The sequence below is a fragment of the Cucumis sativus genome, chromosome 5, assembly GCF_000004075.3.
Source record: "Cucumis sativus cultivar 9930 chromosome 5, Cucumber_9930_V3, whole genome shotgun sequence".
In the NCBI taxonomy this organism is placed as follows: Eukaryota; Viridiplantae; Streptophyta; class Magnoliopsida; order Cucurbitales; family Cucurbitaceae; genus Cucumis; species Cucumis sativus.
Genome location: NC_026659.2, coordinates 12,366,665 through 12,389,028, shown reverse-complemented (window position 1 = coordinate 12,389,028; position 22,364 = coordinate 12,366,665). Strand labels below are relative to the sequence as shown.

Below are 22,364 nucleotides of genomic sequence, written 5' to 3'. Positions count from 1 at the left end.
AACCCTTGAGCTATCAAACTCCTCATCCCAACCTTTAGTGATGAAAAATCTAACAAAGATCTTGCAACCGAACTTCCTTCACAAGACCAAGGAAATCTGCCATTACAAAGAGGAACTTCCAATAGGTTAGCTTGATAAATGAAATCATTAAACTTCCTCATACCTCTGGTGGTTCTCCCTACGGGAAACCTTTCATGAGCCCATCTTGTGATGTTAAAATCTCTCCCCCAATACACCAAACTAGTGAAGAACAGCTTGAAAGAAAGATTACCTCAGGCCAAACATATTTCCTCTCCTTGTAGCCACTGGGACCATACACATTTGTAACTCAACAAATATATTTACACAAAGTAACTGATTGACTTTAAATTTCATTGCATGAAAATGATATAGAATTATAAAAATGTATATTATAATTAAGTATATGTATATCATCTTTTAAGCAAGAAGTCACAGTTTGTCTTTCCTTCGTCTTTTTGTCGTTAGGTTTCATAACAGTGAGGTTAAATATTGCAATTAGCAAGTCTTCTTTCAAGGACTTCTCATGCAAATCTTCCTTTTTAATGTTATTTGTCTCTTCCGCATTCCAAACTGCCTTTGTTTTCTCCTCTATATAGAAGGTTAAAACCCCTAGGAAGATTAAAAAAAAAAAAATTGAGGCAGATTTAACAGATAAAAGTCACTACTATGGACCGTGTTCAGAGACAGTTTCCTCTCTGTTGCACTTGTAGTGGTATATTCTCTGTAGGTGTCTGCTAGAGAACTTACATCACTGTGGGTTATCAATTTCTTCAGTCTCTCAGGCTTCGTTGGATGGAACTCTTTAGCTTATCTTTGGCTTGGAATCGCAACATGATATGAGCCATGACCCAAATGAGTTGCACTTGCCATTAGTAAACTTTAGTTGTTTTTAATTAATTTCCAGCTTCTAAGTGTTATAATTTTAGGGGATACAAAACTTAATTATTTTTTTATTATTTATTTTAATGAAAATAGACAACTTTCACTGACAATACTTGGTAATTATGAGCATGACTTCGGTATCTAGATTTTTGGACATATTGGGCTGGGAGGTCATTTTTAATGAAAATAACCAATCGAATAATACATGGGCAAAAAATAAGAAACAAAAAACAAAGACACCCTTTACAAGAAGTAACTCCAACTATGTGAAATAACACCTATAGAGTAATTACAAAATGTCTTTGAAATCAAAACCCACAGGAAAACTGGGCTGCTTTTTCTCACTCAACCTGCCTGATAGTTCCTGCAAGGGTCCATTGTTGGCAGATTACATAGTCTGAAGCTTCTTTCTGCATTTTGAAGCTTTGATGGATTTACCCTTTTAGCCTAAGTTTGAGATTTATATTTTTGGGCATTCCCTTTTGTTTTATCTGCTTTCGGGACCTGTATTGTCTTCTGGACCCTTGTATTAAGCTGGACTTTTCAATATTGTATGTTTGTTTTGTTTCTGTTTTGCTCGGGATATGATGATTGGCACTATGGAGGTGTCAACCTAGTTGAGATGTCCAGGTGCGCCTCCTGATCCCTCTAGGTTTTTCTTGCTTACAACTTCTTTATTGCTCTCTTTGTGTAACTCTCTTATACTTTGAGTTCTTATTAATAAAGTTGTCTCCGTTTCAAAAAAGAAAATGCACAGGAAAACATGAAAACGAACAAGCAACAAAAGCTCATATGGGTTAGTATCTCACAAGGAATATAGCAAAAAAGGCCTAACAAGCAAAGGCAGCTTCCAAACAAGCCTGTCCAATGTGTTAGTATCTCCTTTGGACAGAGACTTATACAAAGCTTTGTGGAAATCAAAATGCCCAAGGAGAGTAAACATCCTCATACAGGTTATGATTTTTGGACTCCTGAACTGCTCCTGTCATGCAAAGAAAGTTACCAAACAGTTGCTTATCACCCTCAATATGCCCATTGTGCAAGCAAGAAGGAGATGATTTACAGCATTTGTTTTTTACTTGTTCCTACTCTGCAAATTGTTGGTGGAAGTTCTCAATTCTTCAAGTTGTTTGGGTTTTTGGAGAATCTTTTAGCCTAAATGTACATCAAGTTTTGTTGGGGCCCTTATTAAAGAAAAAAACCGACACTAGTTTGGGCAAACTTACCAAAGGCTGTGTTCGCAGAAATTTGGTTTGAACAAAACCAAAGAATCTACCACGATAAGGAGATATTTTGGTTAGACTGCCTTGAGATAGCTAATACAAACGTGCAGTGGTGTACTCTACACAAAGATTTTGAAGCTTTCTCCATCCAAGAAATCAGTCTCAATTAGCAGGCTCTCATTTTTCCAGACCATTAGAAGCCATAATCTTCTTCATGACTCGTGTTTTGCAGCTATCACCAAAAGATTCTTGTCTACACTTCTTCAGGCCTTTCATGCCTCTTTTGTGCTGCTGCTGTTTTTTCCTTGTTGCTTAGTTTATTGGCTTTACAGCCCATGTTTGTTGTATTCTTGTAGGACTTTATTTTGTATCTTGGGCTTGATTTTTGTTGGATATAATGAGGACGCTAAGGGGGTGTCAACCTAATTGAGATGTCTGGATGTGTCTGCTAATCCTTCGGTCTCTTTTTGTTTAGCTCTTTGTATAAACCTTTTGTAATTTGAGCTTTATTATTATCAATAAAGAGGCTGGTTTCCCTTTCAAAAAAAAAATAAAGCACTACTGTGAAGAACCTTTCAAGTTAAGAACCTCACCTTTGACCTTTCTAGGGACCTTATTCCTCTAGATCAACAAAAAGACCAACTCACCTAAGGGGGAAAGATCAACCAAACAATGAAGAAAGACTTGCACGAGAACCCTTCCAAAGGACTGGGGCTCCAAAATCTAACATCCCTTCTCTCCAATCTAAAGGGGTAGCCCTTGAGTAAAGAAAGCGTTTCTATCAGAAAGAGAATGAGCCTTGAGAGACAACAAGTGATACAATCGAGGAAACATAACACAAAGAGGTCTCTACCTCACCCAATGATCTTCTGAAAGACTTACTCTCCCCTGCCTCACCACCCAATGAGCCAAGTGGACGAAAGAAGAAAGCTCTTACAAAATATCTTTCCACAAAATTCAGTGAGTACCTCTAAAGGGTTGGGAGTTACCTCATGTGATGGCTATATAACGCCAAGAAATTGGGTGTTAAATGGAAACTTTTTGGATTTCAATAAAATATATTTCTCATGTTTGAGACCCTTTACCTTAGAATTCAGCAACTAACTTTGCTTTATCTAAATTATTGTTGCAATTCTTGAGAAAGAATGTACATGAGCCACGATACCAAGCCTTTATCAAGTTTCATAGTGGAGGGACTCAACCTAGAATAAGGTTCCAAATCTGGATTTTATATCTTTGATCGAAGAGGTAATCTAATTCGAAACTTTTTTTTCTCCAAGTTGATCTGACTTTTGTACGAGGAGTTGGTTTCCTAGATTCAAAGGTTTTTGCTTCAACAAAAGCTTGGATCTTTGGGTTGAGGATTAGGGTTGCCTTACCACGACAATTATGCTTTTATTCAGGAGGTCCTCTTGAGTTTAGGGCAATATTTTGCTATGAACAAGTTTCTTCGCTCCCATCTAGACATCAACAACTATGCCTTTACAGACACCAATAACTATGCCTTCATATAACTATAATCTTAGTTTTCTTTATTTTTGGATCAACCTGACAACTTTCATTGAGAAAGAATTAAAGAATGCAAGGCATACAAGAAAACCAGCCCACCAAAACACCCTACTAATAGAAGGGGGACACCGACTAAGTAAAATGTTACCAATTGAGTACTTACAAAAATGTTTTGAAATCGAAGCCCAAAGGAAAACATGAAATATAGCCAAAGACCAAATCTCACTACGCTTTCTCTCCCTACCCAGAAAGATCTGATCATTCCTCTCACCACAAATGTCCCAAATAATAGCACACCTCGGCCAACCATAAAAAATCCCCTTTGTCTTTGAAAGGGGGATGGAGGAGGAACTCCTCAATCATTGACACACCGAGAGCCAGCAAAACTAACACCAAACTCTTGAAGGAAAGAACTCCATACTGCCCTCGCATCATGGCAGTCCCAAAATAGATGATTAATATCTTCCTCTGCTTTCCGACAAAGCATGCAGCAAAAAGGCCTAACAAGCAATATCCTCTTCCTAACAAGCCTATCCACGGTGTTAACGCGACCAAGCAAGATTTGCCAGATAAAAAACCTAACTTTCTTATGAACCTTAGTCCTCCAGCCACGTCAAAAACCTAACTTTCTTAGTTTGATGTTATTGGACTTTTTTTAAAATGGAACTAGGCCTCTTCATTAATAAAATGAAATGAGATTAAATCTCAAAGTACAAGAGAATTATACAAATTACAAAGAGCTAGAATTACAAGGGACAAAGGATCAGGAGATGCACTCAAGCATCTCAACTAGGTTGGCATCCCCTAAGCACCCTCTTCAAATCTGAAACTACTAAAACCGATGAAATAAACATGCCCTACATAAGACCAAGACTCCCATCTATCCGTACAAGTGAGTAAAGGAATACAAACAGAAAAAAGCAAACAAGTTGAGATGCTTGGGTCAAAGTAAAAAGACTCCAACGAAGACAAACAAGCAATGGTCTAACTGGAAATAAGACAAATGATAAACAAAAATGTTCCAAAAGCACAGAGCCATGAAAGTAGTATCCCGTAAACTCCAAAAAGGAAGGGCCAAAGTTTTACACAGACATGAAGGCTTCCCTTATTTTGTTGCATTTTTTGTTGGAAGGCAGAAGAAGATCTAGATCATATTTTATGGAGAGTGAATTTGTGAATTTGCAAGATCTGTTCGAAGTTGCTTCGTCCAAAGTCCAAACAACACTTAGTTTCATGCTCACCAGTCACAGACTTATAGGGATATCGGCGATATAATTAGGGTGTTCCTCCTCCATCCACTTCTAGCAAAAATGGTTGATTTTTATGGCTTGTCAAGGTGTGTGTTATTTTGTGGGGATATTCGAAACGAGAAGAATAATAGAGTATTCCGTTTGGAGAGTGATCCTTCAAATCTTTGGTCGCTCATTAGATTCCATATTTCTCTTTGGGCTTCAACATCAAAGACCTTTTGTAATTATTTTATAGGTTTCTATTTTGGACAGTTGGAGCCCTTTCCTAAAAAGAGCTTCCTTTCAGAGGCCTGTCTTTTTGTTCCTCATATTATTTTGTATATTCTCAATGTAAGTTGCTTTATATGTATAGTTATATTAAGATACCAAAATTGATATGCAGTGTGATTGAGAATAAGAAAATGACTCTAAAAGATGATAACAATCAAGTTTCAGTTCAAAAGAGAGAATATGAGAGAGTAGAAGGTGTAAACAGTTAATAAAACCATTTTTCTTTGTCTTCAAGCATTGGAGCTGGCTCAATTGATATCATGAATAAAACCTGTTACACACGAGAAGCCCCTCATAAAAAATCAATCTGGAAAAAAGTTAAATTAAGTGAAAGAAACACAACCATTCCAAAATTTAATGCAAAGGATAAAGATTTAAGTTTTAGTGTTCTATTTAGAAAAATATATATTCCACCACAATTTCTTGATCTACTTTTCGTCTTGGTTAAAAATAGGCAAATTACAAGTTTAGTCTCTACAAGGATTATGTTTCTGTATAAAAAGGTAAAACATGGTGTAATGTGTCTATTTCATCGCTTATATGTCTAATAGGTTCTAGGTCCCCGAAATTTCACTTTTGTGACTAATAGTTTCATGAAAAATGTGATCTCTTTTGGAAAGGAAGCAAACACTTTTAAAAAAAATTGATTTTTTTTTATGAAACTATTAGACACAACATTGAAATTTCAATATGTTAGATATAAATTTAAATATTGTCCAAAGGAACTCTGAACTTTCAATTTCTGTATAAAAGATTAATGAATTTAAAAAATTATTTGATGCACTATATATAAAAATTTGAAAATTCAAAGATAAGTTTGTCATTTTGAAAGTTTAGGGTCTAAATAGACACAAACTTCAATGGTAAGGGATTAATTTATAATTTAACCTTAAAAACACTTGGATTAATTAATCAAATTTCAAAAAAGAAAAGACAAGCTTATGAAATGACTGTTTAAAAAAAGTCGGCTAATTAGGAAAGGACAACTGAAAGTAGTAAAACACAAAAAGAAACGTTCATAATAAATATTTTTGTTAGAAATAGTGAGTTTGGGTTATGTTGAAAGCTCAAGAGTAGTTGAAATTTGCTTTCCCCTAATATTTTATTATTTTAGTTAGGCTTGTGTTGCCTATAAATTTTTACCCCGTTGTACCTTTATTATCATGAAAAAATAATAAGAAATATCAACATCGTGGTTTTTCTCCTTGTACTAGGGTTTCCACATAAATTTATGTTTGTTCTACATCTCTACTTTCAATATGATATCAGAGCGGGATATCAAAGAAACCCTAAAAAATCAAACACTTGATGGAACCCTAGCATAAAGGACAGCCATCGACATCAGTGCAGCCGTCGTTGCTGCAGTTGACGCCCAGATCAACGTCGCCATGAATGAGTGGTTCCGACATCTTCAAAAACCCACCGGCCGGCCTTCCTACCTAGACACAACCGTCCGACAACCAGCAACCTTCAACCACACAGGTTCCTCATGCACGTCGCCTGGCCCTCACGCACTGCCACCCGTGCCTACACTTTCACTATATGCACCACAGCATGCACCGCCAACCTTGGTTCAATCTTCTGCTCCTGGTGTAATCATGCTGCTGGGTTAGCCACAAACCCTAGTGACAGCCCCATGGTTGGAAATCCAGCCCACTCAATCTTTGAGGTAGGTGAGTCCTCAGCGCAGTCATAGGCCCATGAGCAGGGGCTGTCTCTCGGTATTGCTCAACATCAGCTGGACATGCCACGACAGCAAATTGCAGCAACTGTGGCAACGCTAGGGGCTCCCCATCCAACAATCATCAGTGTATTATGGAAATCCGGCAACTCAATACCTGCTTTGTCCTCTTCTTACGTGTCTAATCTAATGGCACAATCTACAAGATATTTTCCAAGGGAGCAATTGAATGGTTAACTACTTTTGTGGTCCCAGTCTATTAAAATGATCCTTGAAGGGCACCACAAGTTTGGTTGCTTGATAGGGGAGATGCCTCATCCTACACCAAACGACCCTCAAGAACGATACTAAAAAGGGGAGGACCCTCTTATTCGGTCCACATTGATCAACAATTTGGAACCATAGATCAACAAGCCCTTACTATATGCTGCAACCGCTAAGGACATTTGGGATACAACTCAACAATTGTATCCCAAGCGTCAGAATGCCTCTCATTTATACACTCTACAAATACAAGTTCATGAATGCAAACAGAGGATAATGGATGTGATATTCTTCTTTAACAGACTTTCCCTTATCTGAAGGAGATGGACCTATGCAGAGAAATTGTTTGGAATTGTCCCAACAATGGCATACAGTGCTCCAGAATCGAAAAGGTTGCTAGAATATATGTTATTCTTGCAGGTCTCAACCCTAAGTTTGATATTGTTCGCAAACATATACTGGGCCAAAGACCTATACACTCCTTAGTGGAGGTTTGTTCTGAGGTTCACCTTGAGGAAGATCGTACCAGTGCTATGAGTAGTATGACAAACTCCGCTATTGATTCTATTGCCTTTAATGTGAGGTCTCCTAGTCATGACAATGAGAAGCACAATGGAAAATCAATCCATGTCTATGGACTATAAGAAACAATGGCATACCAAGAAGCAGTGTTAGAAACTATATGGTTGTCCCCCAAGAGGTAAGAAACGCCCTTCCAACAAGAAACAGAACACAGGGCAAGCTTATAGGAGTGAATCTAGCCCTTCTTAGCTACCTGGGGATCCCAGCCCGATTACACTAGGAGCTATTGCCCAGTCAGGTGTATCTCAGTCCTTCAGTCTTATTAGTGTTGATGGGAAGAATCCCTAGATTCTGGACTCTGGCGCCATTGATCATTTGACAGGATCTTCATAACATTTTGTGTCCTATATTCTGTGTGTTGATGATGAGAAGATACAGATAGTAGATGGTTCCTAGGCTCCCATTGTCGAGGAGGGGCTGAATTTTCCTCTTGAAAGATTGACTTTACATAATGTGTTGCATGTGTCCCGAATTTACTATAATCTATTGTCTATAAGCAAGCTTGCTCGTGAATTGAACTACAAAGCGATATTCTTACCTGATTTTGTTTCGTTTCAGAACTTGAGTCAGGAGGATGATTGACACTGCCTAACACAGTAGGGCACTCTACCTGCTTAATGATGACACCTCCTCGAGTAACATTTCTAGGACTAGTCTTTTATCTTCATATTTACTACTTCAGTATGTTCTGGCACTTTCGTTTAGGTCACCCAAATTTTAATCTATGAAATACTTATTTCCTCATCTTTCTTTCTAAAGTTGATATTTTTACCATGTCTTGTGATGTGTGTATTTGGGCTATAACCAGTATCGATTCTCCTTTTCCTCACAACCATATAAGTCAACCCAGCATTTCACTCTTGATAACATTGATGTTTGGGGACCATCCAAGGTCACTACCTCCTCTGACAAACGGTGGTTTGTTACCTTTATTGATATGACCATACCTACTGACTTGGGTTTTCCTCATCTTCGACAAATCCTAAGTCACCTCCACATTCCAGAACTTCTATCGCACCGTAGAAACGCAATTCAATGCAAAAATTACAATCCTATGCACTAATAATGGTCTCAAAACCACACCCTTAACGGGTGTTTGTCCTCTAAGGGAATTGTCCACCAAAGCAGGTGCTTACACCCTCAACAAAATGGGGTTGCTGAAAGAGAACCACCACCTTTTGGAAGATGCCCGTTCACTTATATTGTCTACTTGCCTTCCTATCGATGGGCCGATGTTATTCTCACCGCTCATCTCATCAACTGAATGTCTTCCCGTATCCTACACCTCCAAACCCCCTTAGAATATCTCAAAGAATTCTATCCCTCCACCCGTCTAATTTCTGATGTCCCCATCAAGTGTTCGGGTGCACAGCCTATGTTCATAGTCATGGTCCTAACCAAAATATATTCACCCCTCGGGCTCAGGCTTACTTGTTTGTTAGATACTCTCTGCACCAACGAGGCTATAAATGTTTTCACCCATCCTCACAGAAATAATGTCTCCATGGATGTCACATTCCTTAAGGATCGTACTTCAAGAGGAGAGTGTGAGTGAAGAGTCTAACTATCCTACTATGGCTACCTTACCTTATCCAAATTCTCACACTATAGTCAAGTTTCTTGGAAAACCTACTATAAAAAGAATCTCATAAAGGAAGTTGGGTTTCCTGTCTTGCTGTCCAGTCGGCTCCAGTCTAAGATTCTGAACCTTTACGAGATCAAAGTATGATTGATTCCTTTGTTTCACATATTAATAACAAAATGAGTGAGAATAACAAGTCCGAGACGAATCCCAATAAAGCACATACCGACAGTAAGGTGGGTCAAAATGGCGGATCTAAAAATAACAGGTCCGAAACAGTTGTCCCTGAAGATATGGTTGAGAAGGGCAGTGTTGATGAGGTCAGTACAGATAGAGAGGACAGGATTGATGAGAATGAGGTCAGTACAGATAGAGAGGACAGGATTGATGAGAATGAGGTCGTTGCAGTATCTACTGAAAACGATACCCAGGACCATCTAGGAAGCATCAGTAAGTATGCTCCTTCTCTGGATCTTCCTATTGCCCTGAGGAAAGGTAACAAGCCCCGTACAAAGCACTCCTTTTCTAACTATGTTTTCTTACAAGAAGCTCTCACCTTAGTTTAGAACCTTCACTGTCAGTCTTGACTCTACTACAATACCCAAGAATATCCACCTTGCCTTAGAGTGCCTAAGTGGAAGAATGTTGTCATGGAAGAAATGAGACCCTTGGAAAATAACAAGACCTGATATCTCTGCACACTCCCTAAGGGACACAAAACTGTGGGATGCAAATGGGTGTTTGCACTCAAATACAAAGCAGATGGTATCCTTGACAGACATAAGGTCAGGTTAGTTGCAAAAGGGTGCACTTAGACTTATAGGGTTGACTATTTTGAGACATTTTCCCCTATTGCAAAGTTAAACATGGTTAGAGTCTTCAGTTGTGGTAAATAAAGACTAGCCCCTATATCAAATTGATGTTAAGAATGCATTCCTGAATGGAGACTTAAAAGCGGAAGTGCATATGAGTACTCCAAGATTTGAAGCTCAGTTTGATAATCAGGTTTGCAAGCTTCAGAAGTCTTTGTACGGGTTGAAATGGTCATCGAGAGCTTGGTTTGAGAGGTTTGCCACCTTCATCAAATCTCAAGGATACAATCAGGGACACTCTGATCACACTTAGTTCACAAAAGTCTCAAAGACCGAGAAAATTGCAATATTGATGACATTGTGCTATCTGGGGATGACACCATTGAGATCATCCAATTAAAAAAGAAGATGAGGGATGAGTTTGAAATTAAAGACTTGGTGAATCTGAAGTACTTCCTTGGGATGGAGGTTGCTAGGTCCAGAGAGGGCATCTCTGTGTCTCAGAGAAAGTACATCATTGATTTATTAGCTGAAATAGGTATGACGGGGTGTCGTCCTGCTGATACGCCCACTGAGTTCAATTTCAAACTCGCAAATTCAGGTGACAGAATTCCTGTTGATAGAGTATCGGCATCTTGTGAGAAAGTTGATTTACTTGTCTCACACTAGGCCTGACATCTCCTATGCTATGAGTACTATCTATCAGTTCATGCAAGCTCCTTATGAAGACCACGTGGAGGCAATTAACAAAATCCTGAGGTATTTAAAAGTAACTTGAAGGGTTGAGGTTCGGGAAGAATGACAGAAGGTGTATTGAGGCCTATACTGACTATGACTGGGCAAGGTCTATCATTGATAGAAAATCCATCTCAGGATATTGCACCTTTGTGTAGGGAAATCTTGTTACTTTGACAAGTAAGAGGCAAGAAGTTGTGGCTCGAAGCAACGCTGAAGGCGAATACAGAGCTATGAGTTTGGGAATTTGTAAGGAAATCTAGCTTCAGATGGCATTGTCTGATCTTCGTCAGGTCCTATGGAACCATTGTGCGATAACAAAGCAGCTATTAGCATTGCCAGTAACCCGTTCCAACATGACAAAACCAAACATACGGATATTGGCAGACACTTTATCAATGAGAGACTAGATAGTGGTAGCATTTGCATCACTTACACACCCTCAAGCCAACAGATTGTTGATATACTCACAAAGTGGCTCCTCAGACAAAACTTTGATTCATTTGTCAGCAAGTTAGGTCTTTCTGACATTTACGTCCAAACTTGAGGGGGAGTGTTAGAGATAATGGACCTGGGTCATGTTGAAAGCCAAAGCGTAGTCGATATTTACTTTGTCCTATTTTTTTATTATTTTAATTAGGCTTGTGTTATTTATAAATATTTTCCCCTTTGTACCTATCATAAGAAAATAATAAGAAACATCATCATCGTGGTTTTTCTCCCTGTTCTAGGGTTTTCACATAAATTTATGTTTGTTCTACATCTCTACCTTAAATAATTTTAACAAATCAAAACCAACTATCAAATTGGAAGAAAGAATTCTGAGTAAGAAGCAATATTGATTTCAGATGCAGTTCATTACGAAGTACAACCAGAACACAGTAACCCAAAGATGAAAACAGCACCACTACCCAAAGTGGCCAGGATTAGAAAGATGGAAATTCTCATGCAAACGAATGAAACTATTTTGTTTATGGAGTTTCTAATGCTTTAAAATTTTAAACAAACCCTCATTGGATGCACTGCAGATCTTGGAGGAAGCCCCTGAAATCAGATACAAAATCATAGCAATATGTCAAATTATCACAAAGATACTTTTAAATTCAAAATAAACTGTAACAGCATCAGTAGTAAAGCATTTTTTAGTAAGATTAAGAAGATTGTAGAGCAGGTTTCATGAGGTGACATGTTTACCTCAGCCATTTCAATAGCAGAAACACCAAGGGCCCACACATCCACCTAAAAGTAAAACAAAATTGTTGCAAAAAGATTACTGTCGCTGCAACCTAGAAACTGCAAATATCACATAAAAAACCATATATAATACAATGACAGAATATTGCCTAGTCACTTGATCATTAACTATGATGAAATTTTAGATGCTGCTCTTTGCACAGAAAGTTCTCAATTCTCACAGGAAATAGAAATCTTGACTCCTTTATAGTAGGAGAGGTCAGTAAGATTAAGCACAACACCACTGACATTTCAATGCCATATTTTTCTTTTAAATTATTCTGTACTGCAAAAGTGAAATGTAATCTGCTACAGAAGATTACTGAATGGTCAATTAACGTTATATGTATTATAAATCACTGGCTATGTAAATATCAGGAATTTCTAAAACTAAAAGATGTCAATTGTATATGGTATACCACATTATTAGACTCCCTATGAACGCTTCTGCAATTCTCCATTTCTTTGCTTAAGCCGGTTTAGACATCATAAAGATTAATGCAGCCTATACAGGTTCCAATTTCGGTTTACAAACATGTTGTGACACCTATATCCTGATTAATATGCATGCTATTCCAATTCAACTCCGTCTAAACTCTAAAGAACAGAAAATATATAGCATCCTGAATCAATGACGAAAACATATACATAATCTTGTAGTTTTATACTAGAGAACTGGAACTTCCAATAGCATAGCAAATATTATCCACTCCTCCAAACTTAATACACACTCTTTTTGCAACATCAATTGCCGAGGCAGAAATACAAAATGAGCAAAAAGTTAAATCCCAACTATAAATGCATTATCAAATTCAAAACTACTTTCCTAATTCATAATTTAGATTTTACATGATGGAAATACCAATAAGGTAACAATATTAATCTGTATTTGAGTACCTTCCCATCATATCGACTTTCCTGAATAACTTCTGGAGCCATCCAATGTGGAGTGCCAATGAACTGAAAAGTACAAAAAAATATCACAAGAAACAACGACCAAATATAAAGATATACTATTCTAAGATCTCCAAATCTAAAATCAAAGCCATGAAACTAACGTAAAGGTGCATGTGCCTTAGTGCGTGTCATTGAGGACATTCCACTTAAGCTAGTTACAACATGGCATAGTGTGTGTCATTGACTTAAGCTTACTAAGTAATCCCACTTTCTAAAACATTGGCTGAACCCCGAAACACTACATACATTGTAAGCGTACAAAAATAAGGATAACGCGTATATCAAGGAGACTTAAGCCATCAAGTTACGGCCTTGAAAATAGTCCTATTAGCAAGTTATGAATGTCAAGTATGCTTTTTACCAACATGTTATTTTTACTCATTATCTTATCTATGCAGTTAACATACTGTATTGCGCTTTGACATGGTCCTAGTCAGCTGAGCTGCAACTCCAAAATCACCTGCAAACATTTTCTTAACACAATTATTGCATGCTTGATCAGTTTGTTACTATAGAAATAAATGAAATCAAAGAAAGAAAATGAACTTGAACAATAAAGTTTCAGTTTAACCTCATATACCATTAAAAGGAATGTAAATTAATGTCCTCTACAAACCAGATGGGTAGAGCACTCACCCAACTTGACATCCCCTTGCTCAGTTAACAAAATATTACCACCCTTGATATCTCTGTGAACTTTGAATATTGAATGAAGATAAGTGAGACCCTGCAATAAAATTAGCACGTAAGGCCAACTATGTGCAAGAAAGAGAGAGAGAAAGAGAGAGAGAGAGAGAGGAAGGAAAAACAAAAGGAGAGAGGAAACGTCTGATTGACAAGAAATTTAGTTTCATTTTTATTGCATTTGAATGGTTTTCTCCAAGCGAGCTTGATTTAAGAAAGCCAGGAAAAAATTTTCCTTATGCAAACATAAACAAAAAGATACCAGTACTGGAGTCCATATTAAATAGTAAACAAACGTGTTTGTGCAAGCACAATGTCTTAAGGCAGCCAAGTGGTTGAAAATCTCACCTTCAGTGCCTCCCTACAGATATATGCAATCTGATATTCCTCTAAAGCTTCCTCGGTAACATTCATCAAGTCAGCAACACTGCCACCCCCACAGTACTCCATTACTATCTGCCAAGAAATAAAGACTTGTAAATCTGAAAAGATATCAGAAACATACAATGAAGTATATTCACTTTAATATAATGAATTCTAACTCATGGAAATGGATTCATAAGTTTCTAAGGACAACTAATTTGTTGTACCCATAGATACTCTTCTCCTTGATAGCTCCCAAGATAGCGGACAACATTTGGATGACTGCATTGCTGCAACATCTCAATTTCACCACGAATTTCTTCATATCCTTCCTCCTACAAAGAAACTCAAAATATATTTCCACTTAAAAACAATTCAGAGATCAATGACTAAACATAAGCCAATGGAATCAGAAAGCCTTACCCCTTCACACAAAGAAATGACCTTGATAGCAACCAGCTCAGAGGTCTTAATATCTCTTGCTTTATATACAGCCCCATAGGACCCCTTTCCTGCAAAACAATTAAAGTGAGCCAGCAATGTTCAACATCTCCAGCACCACTCAGATTATAAGAATGCATTTCGTTGACAACAAATATCATTGTTTAGCACGTAAACAAGAGCTTACCAAGTTCATTGAGCAATTCATACTTAGAATGTGGATCTTCCCTGGTGATGCTTTCTGGAATCGAACTCGACGATACCTTACTGCGTATCCGACCACCGTCCTCCTCACTCATCGGTGATCCATTCCCCTTCCTCTGTTTCCCAAACCCTAACTCTCCCATACCTTGCATACTCGCCACCGCCCTGCCCATCGTGGACCCATCAAGTCCTCCGCCTCCATCTCTGGAACCACTGCGACTACCACCAGTCCTTCGAACAACAGTCCCACTAACTGATTCTCTGTTCCGCGACCTCGCCGTCGACCTCACCACAAACGTAGAATATCCATCACCATCATCTTCCTCCTCACTATCCTCGACTTCATCACTACCATCTCTCTTCCCGGGGCTCCCCTGCTGAAAGTTCACAAACGGTAACGGCGAAGTTCGAGGATTGGTAGAAACTGAGGAAGACACAGAGCGATTACGAGGACGATTCCTATCCGTCTTGACGATCATGGTACCGAAGTCTTCAGTATCCTGATCAAAATCAAAAGCATCGTCATCCTCGTAGCCAATTGGGGCTCCACCGCCGAAATCCTTGGGAAGGCGTTTGAGGAGAGGAGGGAGAGAAGAATCATCGTCATCGTCTTCATCCCGAGGCTTATCAACATCCTTGTAGAGCATTGTGGCGTAAAGGTCTTGTCCTTCGGTCGGTGGCCTTGGTCGACGGTGAGGATTCCGATGGTCGGGGTTGTTGTCGGAGTCGGAATCGGAATTGGAATGGATGACCACTGTGGAGTAGAGGTCAGATTTGTTGGTGGTTCGACGACTACGGTAGGAGGTTGGGGGATCCATTGAGAAGTGATTAACAGAGTGGAAGCTAGAAAGCCATTGCTGCAATAACACAAATTCTCGTCATTTTGGGACAACAATGTTCACGATTTAAGGGGTGTTTAGAAGCCATACTTGGTATTCACTCTACAAAAAAATATCTCCATAAAGTTAATTTTGTCAAAAAAAAAAAGATTTTTAAAGAATAAAGAAATAACACAAATATTCCCGAAAAGTTTGGTACATGATCATTCACATTCGTTTAGATCTTAGTAAAACGATCTTAATACATAATCTTGTACCAAATCTAAAAGATGATATGATCTTCTTACACGATCTTGTACCAAGATCATTTAGATATCGATAAATAAAAAAACAAGAACACAATACCTAATAATGAAAAAAGAATAAGGAGATGATGTCAAAGATGAGAAATGACAAAGAATGAACAAAATCTGGAAGAGATGAAGAAATCGCAAACAAGAAGACATGAAAATATGAAGAAGAAGAAGTAATAATAGGAAGAAGATTGTCTAACATGAAATTCAAAACCAGTAAGGGCAAATCTGAAATTTATAAAAATACAATTGTGGCTTCCTCGGCTTTTATTTTTTGTTACACAAAAGTTGATAACCATTTTGGGAGTAATTGGTTGGAAATCACCTATTACCTAATTCTTTCAAAATCAATTTGAAATGATTATTTATTTTTCTAAAATTAACTTTAGTTAATGTTAAACATCATCATTTAAAACAAGAATGAGAAAAAGTGGTGTTGATCATCTCAAAATCACTTCCAAAAATACCCTTACACGGATTTTGATTTTGATCATCTCTAGTCACTCTAAATCTTACCACATCAGTACCATCTGACATGAGTCATACTCAAATACACAATCAAAATCTGAACATCCATCCAATTTGTTCTCCTCAAACCCCTAATACTTTCCCAAACCCTTATGGACCTTCCCTCTTTCTGAGCGAGTTTAATCCATATCCTACCTACCCACAACTCATACCCGATTTGCCGACTCAAATCCCTAATCAAATATTTTCCCTTTTTGAATCAAACACTCACTGTCAAACTTACTGGTTCAAACTACCTACTATGGAATAATCAATTATTGAACCTCATTATTGCTCATGGTGTTGAATGATACATTTAGGGTACCATTCCTCCTCCTTCTAAATTTCTAGATATAGCTCGAACTCAACCAATTTCTCAATATGAAATTTGTAGCGTTTCAATCATATCATTATGGGTTGGTTGTATTCTTCTATGAGGCCCTCAATCGCGTACCACCCAAAACGATAAAGACCCTACGAAAAAGGGTATTGTGCAAAGATATTGCTCATAGTAGAATGACCTTCGCGAAAGAATTATGCGATGAAAGGTCACTACGCGAGGAAAGTATGTGGCGGGCATTTGGGCAAGTTTAGGGTACGCCTAGAACGATAATGTGACGTTGATGTCAATAGGTCGATGATTAATTGGAGCCTATCGTCCAATCCAAATTTAGGATAATAGTTGGACAGATACACATGGCATTTTGAGATTAGACTATTTTTCGCGGTCGAAAAAAGTAATTATTTTAGCATGGAGAAAACTCACCAGAGAGACCTATAAATAGAGGAATCCAAACTAGTTTGCAGTTGCTTTTATCTCGAACTCACTTAAAAGAAAATTAAAAAATTTCTGAGGATTCCTGAGACCCAAACGATCCTGAGTCCGACGAAGTGCAAAGGAAGCTAGGTTGAGGAGCTAGTTGACAGTGATTGTGAGTGGTTTCTCTTATAAAATATTCTCAAATTTCAAAGGTTTTAAAAATTGCAATTGAGACCATGACTTATATGATTTTCTTGTGCTTTCCAATTTTTAAAATGCATAAGATTTACAAACGAATAGGATTTATTGTACACTAGAACGATGTGAAAGGATGTGTTTAAAGAAGGTATGAAAATTTAATAACAGTTGAGTAAAATAATTTTTGTAACATGTGCAACATAATTGATACGGACACTCCAATCACTGTCAATTAAACCATAAACCCTAAACCATAAACCCAAATAACTGTGTAACCCTTCAAGGTTCTAGCTAGTCCCGTAATAAAATCCATAGACACGTTCTCCCACTTCCACTCTGGCACACTCAAAGATTGCAACAAACTTGCTGGTTTCTGTCTTGGTGCTTTAACCTGCTGGCACACCATGCACTTACTAACAAAGTCTGCCACTTCCTTCTTCATGTTACGCCACCAATAAACTCGCTTCAGATCCTGATACGTTTCTGTGCTACCCGAATGCATGGAAAATGGAGAACTATGAGCTTCATTCAACATATCAGTCTTAACTGCAGTGTCTGTTGGCACACACAAACGCCTCTCAAACAAAAGCTCACCATTAGAGGATATGGAGAACTCATCGGCTTGCCCTGTTTCTACAGGGTGACGTTTTTCAACCAACTAAGGATCATTACCCTGAGTAACAATAATCTTCTGCCTCAAAGTTGGTTGCATTGTTAACTAAGCTAACTGCGAGGTAATTGTCCCTACTGATACTGAAATCTCAGCTCTCTCAAAGTCTCAATGTAATGGGGCCTATCTGGTAATAAGTGCTGTTGAATGTGATACTTTTTTACTAAGAGCATCAACTACCACATTCGCCTTACCAGGATGATACAATATCTCACAGTCATAATATTTTACTAACTCAAGCCACTTTTGTTGTCTCATATTTAACTCCTTTTGAGTGAAGAAGTATTTCAGGTTCTTATGGTTAGTAAAGATTTGTATATTTTCACCATACAAATAATGTCTCCAAATTTTAAGTGCAAAAATTACTGTTGCCAACTCTAAATCATTAGCAGGGTAGTTCTGCTCATGATTCTTCAACTGACGAGAGGCATATAAGCAACCACCTTACCTTGCTGCATCAAGACACAACTTAGTTCTTTCTTAGAGGCATCATTATAAATCACAAAACTCCCAGATCCATCAACATTGTAAGGACCGATGCAGTAACAAGCTTTTCTTTAAGATTCTGGAAATTGCTTTCACATGTTGGGCTGCAAACAAAAATAGTCTCTTTCCTGGTCAACTGAGTCAAAGGAGTAGCTATACGAGAAAAATATATATTCCATAAACCTTTTGTAATAACCTGCTAAACCCAGAAATCTACGAATCTCACTAACTGTGAAAGGTCGAGGCCAACTGGTAACAATTTCTATTTTTGCTGGGTCCATAGAAACTCCCTCACTAGATACAACATGGCCAAGAAAAGCTACATGTTTTAGCCAGAACTCACACATAAAAAACTTAACATAAAGTTTATTGGCTCAAAGAGTTTCCAAAACCTTGTGCAAATGCTCCTTATGCTCAGCCTCTGTCTTGGAATAAACCAAGATATCATCAATAAAAACTATTATAAAAGTGTCTAAGAAATCTTTAAACACTTTGTTCATCATATCCATGAATACGGCAGGAGCATTTGTCAAACCAAAAGACATTATGATGAACTCAATCATAATGTCCATATCTCGAACGAAAGGCAATCTTAGGAATATCACTGTCTCTAATCCTCAACTGGTGATAGCCTGAGTGTAAATCAATCTTAGAGAACACAGTGGCTCCCTACAGCTGATCAAACAAATCATCGATTCTAGGTAGTGGATACATGTTCTTGATTGTTACCTTATTAAGCTCTCTATAGTCAATTGAAAGACGCATTGATCCATCTTTCTTCTTCACAAACAGTATTGGTGCTCCTTAAGATGACACACTAGGTCGAATGAAACCCTTGTCCAATAACTCCTCCAACTGGACCTTCAACTCCTTTAATTCAGCTGGAGTCATTCTATACAAGGCTCTTGAAATAGGAGCAGTACCTGGCTCCAACTCAATAGAAAAATCAACCTTCTTGTGAGGCGGGAGTCTTGAAAGCTCATCTCGAAAAACATCAGGGTAGTCTCTTACCACAGGTTCTGATGATCTGACATCGGAAGGCATGTTATTCATAGTAAAATTGACAAAACTTGCTACAAACGTTGAATTACTCTGCACTACAACTCGACAAAAGAGTGTGGTAAACGCTTGAGTCAAGGAAGGGGTACAAAGACGTAAAAGAAAATGCTGAATGATTCTGCGAGTTGATGATGTAGTGTGCTAAAGGCATACGATGTGATAAGACCGATAGTGAAAGAATCAAATAGACAATTTTTCTTACGATGTATGATTTGTTGATAAGATGAAAATGCTGAAAATATAATGATTAACTCAATGTTCATATCGCGTGATTTGATAAAATATCCATGTCGTGTTAAGGCAAATTTGAATTCCTAAAAGCATTCATAAAGACCTCATTCACTTAACTTTTTAGTTTAACCTTTCAAATGTTTTGTTTTATCTCTTCTCTCTCTCTCTCTCCCCCCCCCCCCCCCCCCCCGAGGTAGCGAAGGACATCCAATCTTGATCACCTACTATGCCCCTTGATCGCATCATTTTAGTAGTGACCACAGTTTTCTTGCATAACATGTAATAATTTGGCAAAGAAGTTCATGTATTGTTTTGAGTCACGTTTAAAGGGTTGTAATTGGTCCTAAAAGCGTTTATAGTTGAAATAGCAATAAAGTCTCATTTTATGTATTAAGTTCTTCACAATTATTTAAATTTCTCTAACTAGGCGTTTGACGCGTTACTTTACAAAGAATATCTCATAGAATGCTTAGGTAGTCGCATTTTAGTTCTATCTCGTGAAGTGGACAGAGCGGGGTGTGAAATTTTCTCTTGTTGAAGACAAAATGGGTGAAATACTATGTTATGACACTGCTTTTTGTACCATGGCAAACACTCTGAACGAGATCATTTACGATACTCCGAATCTACTTGCACATCCAAAATTATGAGTTTGTGATCCCAACTTCAGCGAGTGAAGAAGAATTGGGCTATTTGTTTCTCAATATCTTGCCTAAATTAAGGACCAAGTAGACAAGTTTGCAACTATTAAAGAGATGTTTTCATAATGAGATCACCTAGGGTATATCCTTAAAGGTCTAAGGTCGAAGTATAATTTGTTTGTCACACCCATCCATAATAGAGTTAATCGTCCCTCTCTCGCCAATGTTTGTAGCCTTCTTCTCGCCTATGAGCCATATTTTGAACAACAAACCACTGTTGATTAGTTGAAACCATTTAGACCAACCTTGCAAACTTCGACATCTAAGATAACCAACGAAGGTATACTAAGAATCAAGGTACTCCTAAACCTTTTTCTCTTTCTTTTGAACCTAATTCCCTTGCTACTATTACGAGTAATATGTCTGATTTTTTTCTGTTGGAATTTATGTCCTAAAACTTGTAGATTGTAAATATAATCTATTAACCGTTATTAATAACATGTTATTTTTATAATTTCAATAAATTTTATTAATTATATTATTAGTTTTGTCGTAATAACCCAAATCCAATAAAGAAACATCCTAAGTTGTTTGATGAGTCTTGAACAGTATGTAGATACATGTAGGGATCAATGTTTGAAACCATCTTAACGGGTCTATAGTATAGGGATAAAGTTTGGTACCTTATCCTAGTAACATTATGGATACGACACACTTTGTATTTGATACAAACGCAATGATCCAACGCGTTTTTGTAGTTGACATATGAGTGGGGGTATCTTATGCAATGAGTTTGCATAAGATCGAACTGCGAAATAATAACCACTAGATGTAACTCCGTTAACTAGTTAGGTTTCTATTCATTAGGATGACCTAGACAACTTAGTCTTAATCTTGAGTATATTGTAAACTACTGTTCGTGAGAAATTGTCCTTTGAATGTATGGGTGAGAGTGGCCAGATCACCGACTCAATAAGCTTATCATTTTGAGGACAAGACCGAGTGAGGGGCTGGGAACATAACTACACAAGATGGAATTCACTCATTCCCTACTTTAGGCTAAGTAGATGCATGTTTCCTTAAATGGTGTCTCTAAGACTTGAACAAAGGGTCATACCCTCTCTATGGCAAGAGAGGGATTTTTGTTTATTAATAGGACTATAAACAGGTTGTTCATTAGCAAAACACTGATATTTAATGATTAGAGGTAAGAGTGTAAAAATATGGATTGAACCCGAATAACCTGAACTACCCAGCCCATATTATAAGGGTTGGATTAACTTTTTTTATTTTTTTGGGTGGGGTTGAGTCTCGGGTTGGAGGATTGAAAATTTTGATTCAACCCAACCCCACTCTAATTAATATAATATATATAAAATTTAATATAAAACAAATTAGGTATATAAACTTTGAATTTATTATATGAAATTTTGAATTATGTATGTTTGAAATTTAAATGTAACAATTTTAACCTTGTATAACCATTAGAAACTAGGAACGAAAAAAAAAAAAACTTACAACTCGACAACCCAACCCAACCCAACTCATATTTTACGGGTTGGGTTAAAAACTAAATTTGGGTTATTCGAATTGTTAACTCAAATAAACCAAAAATATGGGTTAGGTTGAGAATATCTTCCAACACAATCTGATTTCACCCCTAATTAGAGGTAACCTAGGAGTAAAAGGGTAATTTGACCAGTTGGTGTTACAAACAATGAGAAGAGTTCAGCTGTGAGTCTTTAATGTAGTGTACACACAGTTAATGAATATTGATTAATATGGTTAATTAGTTTAGCCAATTAATCTTAGATCGTTGTAGCTTCTAATCTATAGGTTCATTATGTTGCAAAAAAGATTTGAGTTATCTTCTTGGTTTGTGTTTCAGAGCTTTAGAGTTTGCCTCTATCTTTTGGGATTTTTTTCCAATGGACGAAAAAGATATCAATAGGTAGCTTGAAAAGCTAAAACTATTGAAAGAAGAAGG

At 37.5% G+C, this 22,364-nt stretch overlaps 2 protein-coding genes across 2 annotated transcripts in view; both read right to left on the bottom strand.

Annotated features, from left to right (window-relative positions):
• LOC101209775 (serine/threonine-protein kinase PITSLRE) overlaps nt 1-15,605 on the bottom strand; it is a 29,101-nt gene extending 13,496 nt beyond the window's left edge. The window contains exons 1-10 of the mRNA XM_004142241.3: nt 14,677-15,605; nt 14,472-14,560; nt 14,276-14,383; nt 14,034-14,141; nt 13,638-13,728; nt 13,409-13,461; nt 12,942-13,004; nt 12,006-12,050; nt 11,820-11,855; nt 5,371-5,426 (exon numbers count right to left, since the gene is read on the bottom strand). Of these exons, the coding sequence (XP_004142289.1) occupies nt 5,371-5,426; nt 11,820-11,855; nt 12,006-12,050; nt 12,942-13,004; nt 13,409-13,461; nt 13,638-13,728; nt 14,034-14,141; nt 14,276-14,383; nt 14,472-14,560; nt 14,677-15,511 (1,484 nt within the window). The 5' untranslated portion in view covers nt 15,512-15,605. The remainder of the gene's footprint in view (nt 1-5,370; nt 5,427-11,819; nt 11,856-12,005; nt 12,051-12,941; nt 13,005-13,408; nt 13,462-13,637; nt 13,729-14,033; nt 14,142-14,275; nt 14,384-14,471; nt 14,561-14,676) is intronic.
• Nucleotides 15,606-17,522: 1,917 nt separating this feature from the next.
• On the bottom strand, nt 17,523-19,499 carry LOC116403898. The gene is made up of 3 exons (XM_031885842.1): nt 19,265-19,499; nt 18,643-18,765; nt 17,523-17,923 (listed from the first exon to the last, which is right to left on the bottom strand). The coding sequence occupies exons 1-3, from the start codon at nt 19,497-19,499 to the stop codon at nt 17,523-17,525; spliced, it is 759 nt and encodes a 252-aa protein (XP_031741702.1).
• Nucleotides 19,500-22,364: the final 2,865 nt, after the last annotated feature.